At 37.4% G+C, this 12237-nt stretch overlaps 1 protein-coding gene across 1 annotated transcript in view; it reads right to left on the bottom strand.

The window, feature by feature from the left end:
• Positions 1-12237, bottom strand: part of ADGB (androglobin) — a 152496-nt gene that overhangs the window by 46924 nt on the left and 93335 nt on the right. Inside the window, exons 22-26 of the mRNA XM_036317321.1 lie at positions 8115-8250; positions 7260-7385; positions 5577-5670; positions 1736-1870; positions 1047-1200 (exon numbers count right to left, since the gene is read on the bottom strand). Coding sequence (XP_036173214.1) covers positions 1047-1200; positions 1736-1870; positions 5577-5670; positions 7260-7385; positions 8115-8250 — 645 coding nt within the window. The remainder of the gene's footprint in view (positions 1-1046; positions 1201-1735; positions 1871-5576; positions 5671-7259; positions 7386-8114; positions 8251-12237) is intronic.

Raw genomic sequence — 12237 nt, 5'->3', positions numbered from 1 at the left:
AAGTTTACTTTCCTAGTAAAACAAAGAGCTCATTTCTAGAGTTTGATGACATTATGACCTTGATAGAGTTGCCCCTTGAATGAAATCATCTTTTCCATATGAGTCTTTGTGATTATTTATTTCCAATAATCACAAATTAGATAAATGTTTCTATTCAAAAGGAAATCTAGGTCTTATTTTTAAAAATCCATAAAACAACTCAGAAGAGCTATTCGGTTTTTTTATGGAATCATTAAACTTCTTTATTTTTTCTATAAATCAGTACTCATTAGATAGGTATGTCTTAATTTCTACAAAATAATGCATAGAATCATAGACTGATGTAAATCTCAGAAGTCAGTTACAACCACAGCTCAGAGAGAAAAGTGAAGTTCATAGTCATACAGCTAAACAATGAAAGATCACAGCTAAAGTAGATTTCCTAGTTACCAGTGCATGTATACACTATTTTTTGTCATGATTTCCCCCCTGAGGAAATGAACAAAAACACAAATATGAGATTCAAATAAATAGAGAGGCCATGTGATTTCAGGGAGTGACAGGTCGTTCACACAGCAGGAGGAATGTGCCAAGTGCTCCTCTCCTGGGAAGGAACTGTAGCCCTAGAAAACACAGGGTGGCAGGCGCTGGGTGGCTGTGTAATCACAGTCATCTGAAATATTTAGAAATAGAATAAAGACCTAGTGGGGAACTGAGACAACCAGCTGATTTGATTTAGGGATAGGACTAAAGGAGCTCTTTAGCTCCATTTTCATTTTAAGGGTTTGTATGATTTTATGATTTCAATAATGAGAATGTCTATTGCTTTTCTTTCCTTATTTAATTTGGAGAGAAGAAAGAAGAGGGTTTAGAGGTGAATGTCCTAGCACTCACATTAAGGACATCCTGTTGTCAAATAATAGGACTTCTATCGAACAAGACCATCATCTTATTCCTCTGTTACGTAGATTGAAGGCATCTCCACTCTACCTCCTCGGGAAACCTCTACAAAGTGCAAGCTTCTCAATGCCATTCTATCGGACAGGGAGAATAAATTTTATACCTACCTTATTCTTGGTATAAAGATAAGGCACCACTTTTTGGAATAGCTTTGGCACTTGTTCCATTGTGTCATTATTAACAACATGGAGCATACAGACTGGAATTGTAGTATATACTTTGGGAACCAAAATCATATCTTGATGAAACAAAAATATTTCTCTGTAATTACAAAAGCATGAATTTTCCCTTGATACGAATTGTAAAGAAAGTTTGAAATTAGGTTTGATACTAAGAAATAAACACATAAGTTTAAAGTTCTGAATAACTATAAGGTGCACGTATTTCTTTCCTTTAAAATGATGATTAACATATTATTTTATCATGCCAATGCAAACCTTTTCAGAAATCCAATTTTGTAAGTAATTTATGACTTTTACCTAATATGCCATTGCTTAGAAATTAAATTATTTCTTTCTATACTAAAAGCACATCAATTTATTATATTATGGTTACCATACTCATAAAATGCTCTAATAAGTAACTTCACATTTTTTCATATTTTGTTTAAGGAAACATGAATAAACACTTCTGTACTATCTCATTTATCCATAGCAGATGTAGGAGACATTTTAACTAAGCTGTGAAAGCAACTTACAAGTTAATACATTTACTACGGTCATGAATAAAACTCTATTCATGTGACTATAGATGCCATTTAAGGGAGACATCACTTACCAATATATGAGAACCTCACCTGAATACTATAAACCAACTATTTGGTGGCTGGTCTGTATAAGTTACAGTATAGTCAGCAAAAGCAATCTTAGTTTCTTCATCTTGATAGCATGGATAAGATTCAATAGACTTGCACTTGTTTTTAAACATTAGTCTAGAAATATAAAAACAATTTAAGTACCAATGGCAAAAGCAGCCTTAAAAATAAATTCTATTTACAAAATAAGAAATTGGTGAAAATTAGCATAAAGTATGACAGTTATTGATCAAAGGGAGTTGTGGTGCTCATCAGTCATGGCATCAAGGTAGGGCAGACCACTCCAGGTCAACCACGAAAGATGTCACTCAAAGGTGCCCAAAGTAATCTGAAGTTCTTTGTCAAGGAAGAACCTAATTCATGATCTAGGGAGTAATTGTGTTTACAGGTGGAAAATCAGTACCAAAGTTTAAGCTGTATGGGTAGGAAAACTAGAATTAGGCATAGTAGCAACAAAACTTGGTGGCAGCCATGAAAATTCTGGAGTTGACATAGAGAAATCGATACTAGAATAGAGTTTAAAGTGTGGAATGGATTTGGAAAAATAAAGATAAAAAAACTAAGACCTTGAACAAGGGAAGAATGCAGAGCTTTTCCTTTAACATGATTTCTATTGCATGAGTGAGTGGTGAGTGCAACTGGTAAATTACGGGCTGAAGTGTCTGTGACATATTCCAGAACATAATGAAAGTGAAGTGTGGGATTCTATGGGTCCTATTCTTCTCACTCTGTCAGCAACTGGATCTAGCACCAGGAATCTAGGATTTTGCATATGATCTCTTTGGTACTGGCTGGGATAGAAGCCGATACCAGAAAATGGTTCCCTACTGGAGGTCTGGACAGAGCTCTCAGTGTTCTTGGCTTCTAGGTTGTTTAATTATAAAGCCATGGAGATTCTCATGGGGGATTGTATTTATATGTCCATGTGATCACATCTTTGATGGTGAGAGAAAATTGATAGGTTTATACTTGGAAGGCTTTTAAGCCTTTTAAAGTAGTCACAAGAACAAGGGCTGGCCGTATATCCTGGTTTACTTGAGGCAGCCTGGGTTATGCTCATAGTCCTAGGATAATTATAAACAGTATCTCCTCTGTCTATAAAAGTGTCCCAGTTTGGATGATAAATAACCTAATCATCCTAATGACAAACTATAATGTGGGAGTCTGACAATGTAGAACACCATCGCCTATCACCTGGGGCTGGCCTAATAATCACTGTTCCTGTCACAGATTCTTCCCTTTTTCATATACCTCGGGGAATTCTAATAAAGATGGGGCCAGCCATGTTCATTAGAATATCTTGATGAACCATGTGGAATATCTTGAATGACCTAGAAAGATATCCCTGACAGGCTTGAAAGATTTTGTTTTAACTTTGCATTCCAAGAAAGAGAGAAAGTCATATTAGTAAACTGAGCCTTGCCCAAATTAGACTTGGGAAGTTCTGCCCATTATGATCCTATATAATAAAGAGCTAATATGCAAATGGTCATTAGACCCTCACACAGTCACACCTTAAAGGCTCAGACACTCAACACTGGGGAGAGAGGAATGGGGACCAGCCAGACACAAATGAGCTCGTGAGAGAGGAATGGGAACCAGTGAGGCACAAAGAGCTTGCGAAATGTAGAGAGGGGCTATAGTGTTAAGCCATGGACTGATCTATGGCAGAGCCACAAACAAGTCCCAATTTAGAAGGCACAGCCCTCTTAACATAATTAAGCTTGACCTTATGATGCTCCCTAGATCTTCTCTGGGTAGCTAATGGGCTGTGGGAGGTGCAGCAAGTGCTGTTAAAACAAGTGAAACTCACAAGAACATTGTAACTATAGTGACCACTACCTTGTTTACCTTTGGCTATAAAATAAAGGCTCAGCTTGCCATCTGGGTCTCTCTCTGGCCTCAGCCAGGCACAGGAGATCCACCTCCAGGGGTGGGCAAACTTTTTGACTCGAGGGCCACAATGGGTTCTTAAACTGGACCGGAGGGCCGGAACAAAAGCATGGATGGAGTGTTTGTGTGAACTAATATAAATTCAAAGTAAACATCACTACATAAAAGGGTATGGTCTTTTTTTTTTTTAGTTTTATTCATTTCAAACGGGCCGGATCCGGCCCGCGGGCCGTAGTTTGCCCACGGCTGACTAGACCCAGCTTATTCTCTTTGTCCTTTTTTTCTTTAATTCTTCGCCGCCCCCACCTCAGGCTCAACAAACCCCTGGTTGTGCTGGCCCGGCACAGCGAGAGAGGAATGGGGACCAGCCAGGCACAAATGAGCTCACAAGAGAGGAATGGGGACCAGCCAGGCTGCAGCCCGGGAGAGGGACAAGCCGCCCGCCCCACAGTCCTGGGCACCAGCAGCTGTGGCCCAGATGAATTGACCCGCCCATGGTCCCCTGCGGCTGTGCCAGCCCAGGTGAAGTGGGATCCTGGGTGCCTGCGGCTGGCCAGAGGGAGGAAAACCCAGGTCCCCGGTGCCTGCGACCGACCAGAAAAAGGAATCCTGGGTCCGGGTGTAGGGCGAGGCAGAGTCAGTTAGGGGTAATCAGGCCAGCAGGGGAGCAGTTAGGGGCAATCAGGCAGGCGGGCAGAGTTGTTAAGGGCAATCAGGCAGGCAGGCAGAGGGGTTAGGGGCGATCAGGCAGGCAGGCCGGCAAGCAGTTAGGAGCCAGTGGTCCTGGATTGCGAGAGGCAGTTGGACATCCCCCAAGGGTTCCTGGATTGGAGAGGGTGCAGGCTGGGCTGAGGGACCCCTCCCCCCCGCATGAATTTCATGTACCAGGCCTCTAGTCTAAGAATAAAAGGCTCAGCTCCTGAACCTCAAAGTCCCCCATATAGTAGTAATAATAACAGCAATATTTATAATAGTGTACATATACAATTTATAGTAGTATTAGCTCAATGTGCAGCATTGTGCTAAATATGTTTCCTATGTTACTTTATCTTTACAACTATATAATGAAATGGTAAAATAAGCTAGATATTATCCCTAATATTACGGATGAAAAATAATTATAAGTTCAGAGGGAATAAGGAATTTACCCCAGGTCATACATCTGATAACTAACAGAGCTGAAGTTGGCATTAGGTCTTATACCAAAAGATGTGCTCTTGACTGTGCAATTAATGCCTGCTAAAATGAGGAGGTAGCTTTGGATGCTCCTGGCATTTAAATGTCAGGCTTGTCAGTTTCTTTGGTCCAATAGACATGGGTGTGGAATTCAAACTTTTGAAAGAAGATGTCCTCTATGTTGGATATTTGCTGAGTTTCTGGGAAATAAATGCTCTTGGCTATGGTGGGGAGGTCATTTGGAGAGAAATGCCAAACCCCTGAAGAAGTTATGCCTGTGTTTCAAATACACCTCCACAGTGAACTGATCTTATACCCACATAGGGGAGGTCATGTTTTTAGCACTTCATTTGTATGAAAGTAAAGCATTGGGTGTAATTTCTGGTCCATGTGAAATAAAAAAAAAAAAAAAAAAAAAAACAGAAACAAATCTATAAATACAGAGAACAAATTGATGGTTGCCAGAATGGGGTTGGATGGATGGGTGAAAAAGAGGAAAACATGAAGAAGTACAAATTGGTTGTTATAAAATTGCCATGGGGATGTAAAGTACAGCATAGGAAATACAGTCAATAATGGTGTAATAACTATGTACGGTGTTAAATGGGTACTAGACTTATCTGGATGATGATTTCATAAATTATGTAAATGTCTAATCACTATGCTGAATATCTGAAATTAGTATAATATTGTATGTCAACTATAATTTAAAAATTTTTAAAGTAAAAAAAGAAATATCATTATATTGTTTTACCTTAAGAGAGAAACTGCATACTGATCTATATTAACTTCCAATGGAACCCAAACTTTTTGAAGAATATCTGCAGCACTGGCATTTTCCTTTGTGTCTAAAAATAGCAATAAAAATAACAATATAAATGCTGTAAGTTTCCTGGAAGATTATTTTGTTCAAAGCCTTCTTTCTACAAAGGAAGTTGAAACTCATGAGTCAGGTGGTATCAAAGTTATAGGCTTTATTAGTAGCAAAATCATGGATAAAATATAAAGATATATCCCTCTAGCAGACAGCATTGCTCACCATTTTATGCTTTCACTTTATTTTTAGCTTAAAAAATCATAAAATATTCTCTTATCTAATAAAATACTCATTAATGAGTTCACATCAGATCTTCTTATTGCACCAAAAATTTGTTTTGAAAAGTATCATGTCAGAAAAATAATCCATCCAAGTTTTCTAAAAAGCAAACCAAACAAACAAACAAAAAAAACCAGTGGATAATAAGATTCCACTAAGTTCAACCTAAAGAATAATCCACAAGTGGCTTAAGAGTAAATGATTTAGAAAGAAAAATGCAAATCTGTAGTAAACACTTCAAATTTGATGTAAAGACTAACATATTTCTAATGACCTCATCTTGATTTTTTCAAAGTACTTACCAGTATCTGAAATTAGTATCTTAATATATTTACTTGTCTACTATTTGCCCACCACCAGTAGAACACGAGATTCATCAGAGCAGAAACCTTGCCAATTTTACTCACTCCTATAAGGCCAGAATTTGGAACAGTGCTACTCGTTATTCAATAAGTATGTGCTGAATGAAAGGCGTGCAAATACTATGAAAACACTTTTAAATTGCTCAAATTTTGTCTTCATCAAGAGAAAAAATGATCATATAAATGTAAATTTTGCAGCAATTGGACAATAAAGAGTATATATTACCGTATAGTTTATTTGACAAATTTATAATTATTTTCTAATAGAAGAAATATAAAAACCAGGTAACAGTAATATTTTTCTATCACGAAACTAAGCAATCTAATTAGGTTGTTCTACATTTGTGCAAGTATAGTTTTTACTGCTTAGGCAAACATTTGGATGATTCTCATTAATGTTGTAAGAGACATTTCTTACAACAAAATGTTTCAATAAAGTCAAAGAATTATACTAGAGGTAAGGCTTTTCCTATGTAAATGTAAACAAAATTGCAGTATGAAAATAATTGTATTAATATTTTGCCTCTTCAGTGTTTTACTGCAACGGGTTGTTAAACCTTTTCACACAATTGTTTATTTTGTATGCAAAAATATATTTGATTTAATAAATATACTAATACACTTAAAATGTATGTCTTCTAAATGTATGTCACCATGGACATACATAGAAGTGTCTTCATTCAGTTCATTCATTCTTTCATTTACCTATTCATTGAGTCATTCATTCATTCTCTCATTCATTCATTCATTATTTTAGCAAGTATTTGTTGTGTGCTTACTCTGTGCTAAATTCTGGAAGCAAGAGAGTGAGTGTACTGACAATGTACCTTGATCTCAAAGAATTTCAATATTTATAGAAATAAAAATATTTACCCTATTCATAAAGTAACATGACTCTAAAATATTTTTTATTAATACACGCACAAATATTCATTGATATATAGGCAAGTTCATTTTATAAGTGATTGAAAAATTATACCTGGTGTCCTAGCTTTCATAAGCAATCTCACGTAAGTCCCTCTCCATACGGCCTGAATTTTAGTTGCTGCTGCTATTGCCTCTTTACTATTTACTGGCATGAAATATTTCACTTCAGTGAATTCTGCTGGATAGAGAAAAATAAACTGTGTACTGAAAGTTATATTTAATCTCTTCCCCAATTTTCAATGTCTTTAACTACTAAAGCCCTCTGACATATAAGGCGCCACAACCATAGATTTATTATTTTATTTAACATTGTCCTCTGTACATGATCCTTGTTTAGAAAATAACTGTTCTGGAGAAGGTAACACTAAATACTGACACCTTAGTGAACTACTAATAAGTCTTCTGTGAAAGTAGCAAGAGGCTTCTCTCAAAATTAAAAGAAAATGTTAAAAGGGTGGAAATACAGTGGAGTATTGGGAGAGGCTGGAAAGGAGTATTACTTGGATCAGAAAAACTTCCAGAATCCCTCAAATCATATTGTATATAGGGTGTGCCAAAAATGTATACACACACTTTGAATAATAATAAAGGCAGTGTACACTACAATACATTTCATTTTCAAAACTGAGCTATCAGCTTTTAAAGTATGTATACATTTTTTTGGGGGGGCACCCTGTATATTAGGGAATTTCATACCTTTTAAGGTCAGGAACAAATGAAACAAGGAGATTTTGGATGTATGTGTGGTAGGGGACACACAAGAACCTTGGAGCCCTCTGAGAATCCCAGAGGACACCTTGAACTCTACAACTCCGCAAACACTTTGAGTGCACTTCTCTCAAATTATCTCTCCTATGTGAACCTGGGAATTTTTTTTGTCTAATAATTATCTAAAATTAATCAGTACCTACAGAAGGCTCTTCCAAGAAGGAATCGAGTGCATCCAAGTCCAAAACCATAGCACGAAATGCAAATTTAAAGTATGAAGGAGGTTTCGTTACTTGAGCTTTTTTCATTAAACGCCATAAGGAAGTGTGAAAACACTAAAACAGAAATAGGTTAGTGTATTTTTTTAAACCAAGAAAATACTATTACCTGGTCAGAGAGGTCTAAAAAACTTCAGATACTCTAAATGTTTTAAAAATATATTTCTCAGATATATGCACAATCTATAAAAAGACTCTTCAAAGTCTCACTCACCCAAGGAAGAAACCAAAATAATCATATGACTTTCTAATCTAATAAAATGTTATCACTATAATAATTTTTATAATATATACTCAATCAAAATATAACTTTAAACTGGTTGAAATGATTCAGCATAAGATAAAAAATATTATGGTCCTTGAGCTTAAGCAAGTTAAATACAGTATTTTATAGATTCTAAGATGCCATCTATTGTAAGAAACTATTATTTCATGTGCTACAGGAAAGAAAATAGACTACTTAGAGTTTTTTTTGTTTTTTTTTAAATATATTTTATTGATTTTTTACAGAGAGGAAGGGAAAAGGATAGAGAGTTAGAAACATCAATGAGAGAGAAACATCCATCAGCTGCCTCCTGCACATCTCCTACTGGGGATGTGCCCGCAACCCAAGTACATGCCCTTGACCAGAATCGAACCTGGGACCTTTCAGTCCACAGGCCGACGCTCTATCCACTGAGCCAAACCGGTTTTGGCAACTACTTAGAGTTTTTATCGCTTCCTTATTATCTATGAGTATTTACTTTTTATTGAAAAAGCTCTTTTAGATTTAGTCACAGTTTTTCATCATTTATCACACTTAAACACACATGAAAAATAAAAGAAGCTACATAAATTGGTTACATATTCCAAAAACTTATTCAAACTCATACTTTTACAAATTATTTTTTGATAATACTTAACATCGTTCTTTAATTTCCATAACTGATATTTTAACCTTCCTCTAGTTTTGTTAAAAACATGTTTTTTGCCCTAGCCATTTTGGCTCAGTGGAAAGAGCATTGGCCTGTGGACTGAAGGGTCCAGGTTCGATTCCGGCCAAGGGCAAGTACCTCAGTTGCAGGCTCCTGGCCCTGGTAGGGGGCATGTGGGAGGCAACCAATAGATGTATCTCTCTCACATCCGAGTTTCTCTCTGTCTCTCCCTCTCCCTTCCACTCTCTCTAAAAATCAATGGGAAAATGTCCTGGGATGAGGATTAAACAAACAAACAAACCCCAGCATGTTTTTCTTTCTACTACTTATAAAATTATTTACATGTTAAAAAAGAAAATACTTAACATCTGTTTTTCCTATATAATGTGTCCTTCATGTTATCAAAGGCTTTGAAGATGCATCATTGCCTAAAGAATATTCTAGTTTTGTCCCTGGGGTTTTCTGAAGCCACTGACCCTCAATCAGAAAGTGTTGGTGCTGGCTCATTTTTTATCTTGCTAAAGACGACTGATGGAATGATTTTAGACAACAATAAAAACGCATATTCCATCTTGCAATGTTGTTTCATGGTTTTCAACCTAAAATGCTGAGGGATTCCATTTATGCAGTCAAGCCACTGAGAATAACAATGAAACCACAACACATTTCTGCTGGTTTACTTTCAGTTATTTCCCTGTCCACAGGAAGCGCTGTGCTGGGTGCATTATGCAGAGCTCCTTGGGGTACCATTTGAGGTGACTTTTTGTCAATCACACCTTTCTCTCTTTCTGTTGTTGTTGTTTAAGCCTTTAAGGGAGTCATTTTGGTATGAGGAAAATGTCTCTCCCTTCACATTTTTTTGAGAATCTCTATTATGCCATTTAATATTCTTCCCAGAATGATTAGGCTTTTGTCAAATGATACACATAATGACACATCTTTTGAAGCAATGATGACATGAAACCTTATAAACAGGTCCACAAGCACAGAGAATTTAGAGGTCACCTGACAAGCAACAATTATGAGGAACCACCAATTATAGCACACACTCTGATTTCATTCTGACCTTAAAGCGTGAAATATGGTTCCTTCAAAGGCAAATGACTGTTGCAGTTCCTGCTTAGTGCACGTTTTCTGACAACCCTTCACTCCTCCCCGTATGTATAGAAACCGGCACCTAATCGCATAACCTGTATTTGTATCTGCCTCATCACCCAGCAATCGTAGACAATCCTGAGTGCAGGCGGTTAACCCAAGAGCAAATCATTGTCACTTTGGCCAATAATATAAATTCAGGACCAAGACATTCTAGACTTGCCTCATATGGGAAAAGGATGTAAAGTGGAGGAGCCATATTTTCCATGATATGAACTTAGGAGTAGAGAAAAGACATTTATAAATAGAAAAAGAAAGGAAAGTTCTAAGGGTCTTCTGTTCCCTCTTTGCAGTTCCTCACTGAGTCATTCCTATCCTTAGGTGTCAAATAATGTCCCCGTATCAACATATGCACATCCAGCTTCTTGAAGCTTTCTATGACATGCTAAAAATGTCCTAAATATTTCAACATTCAAGATAAAAATCGAAAAAATCAATATATAAGTATGTTAATCCTTTTACTCTGTTACACTTGAGAGCTCATAGTCCTTGATCATCTTCATTCTATAGTCCATCACTCTGGTCTATAAGTGAATGCTGCTGATTCAGTGAACTCTCTCTGTGGGCAGAAAGTGGCCAGTACTCTGAATTCATGATTAAGACACATGCATGCTAGAGAGTGGGGAATAATCCCTATAGAGATTCATGAATTTACCACATCAATGGAGATTTTAGGTGTCCAGAGGGCTGGATATGCTGAGACATCCCCTCTAAAGTAAAGCACAAGATATTGCAATGAAGAAAAAGGACAATGCTTGGTGGTCCTCTCTGGATTGTGGTGGTAGAATATTGTGCTTTGGGGAATATTATTCTAAAGAGCTTCTTGCACCATTCAAAGAACCATCAGCTTTGAGGGAGATCCAAAGCAAGAGAGCGGTCTGCTGGAGGTTCAGGCAGGCCAGGGAAGACAGAAAGATCACCTGGTTCAATTTTTGTCATAAACATGCTAATGAGAGACCTCCCAGCACACACACAAATGTGATTTCCTAGTGGGAGAGCGCTTATCCCTGGGATACTTATAACACAATGCACCTGATTTGTTGAGAATACCTTGGAATCTATTGATTTATGGAACTTGGCTCTCTGGAAAATGTCACATAGATGTGTAATTTTCAAAATATAAGATGAAGATATTTCATTACCACAATAGCTCCCTACTGTGTAAATGATGCATACACAAAGGCCCCTTTGGTAGCAGGGATAGTGAGTATGAATGGGCCCAACAGCGTGGGCCCTCTTCCACCCAGGCTGAGCTGTCTCACCTGTCAGCAGCAGAAACTGACTGATCCTTTGATATGGTGCTGTCCTCTGAGGAGCCCAGTCAGCCCCTTGGTGACAAGTTGTTCCAGTGGACTTCTATCAAGGGGAGGCAGCAAGCCCTTCTAGAATTGATACCTAACTCAGATATGAGTTTGTTTTTCCTGTGCTCAGTACCTCTGCCATCACTATCTAAACTGTCACAGAAAATCTGATTTACAAACACGGGATTCAGCCTAACATCTCTTGAACCAAGGGTCACATTATACAGATTTAACCACCGGGAAATGTTTGGAACCCATTGGTCCTAACATATGTTATAGATAGAATTGATAAAAATTTTAGGTAGATTGGAATGGCATATAAAAGGCTCAGCTAAAAAATAAATGCCTGGAGATGATACCCTGCATAACTGAAGCAGTACCTTCCAGGATGCAGGATGCATGTACAGAACCATAGGCCAATATGTAGTGCTCTATATATAGCAGCTAAAACAGACCTAGGATTTAAAAATGAGAAGTAGGACTGTCTCTCTCACCATCATGTCACTCATTTGCCATAATTAGTGTTTTCTGTCCCCACAACAGGGAGTTTGCTAGAATGGAGGATTTGATTCCTGGAGTTGGATAGCAGGGAAAGACCCCACCAGGCAACACAACATAACTTACAATAAATCTTAACTATGACATATGACTCATGCTGAGGACAAGACTGAGTT

The sequence above is a fragment of the Myotis myotis genome, unplaced genomic scaffold (assembly GCF_014108235.1).
Source record: "Myotis myotis isolate mMyoMyo1 unplaced genomic scaffold, mMyoMyo1.p scaffold_m19_p_7, whole genome shotgun sequence".
In the NCBI taxonomy this organism is placed as follows: Eukaryota; Metazoa; Chordata; class Mammalia; order Chiroptera; family Vespertilionidae; genus Myotis; species Myotis myotis.
Note: the sequence above shows the minus strand (reverse complement) of the source record. Positions and strands in the feature narration are given on the sequence as shown.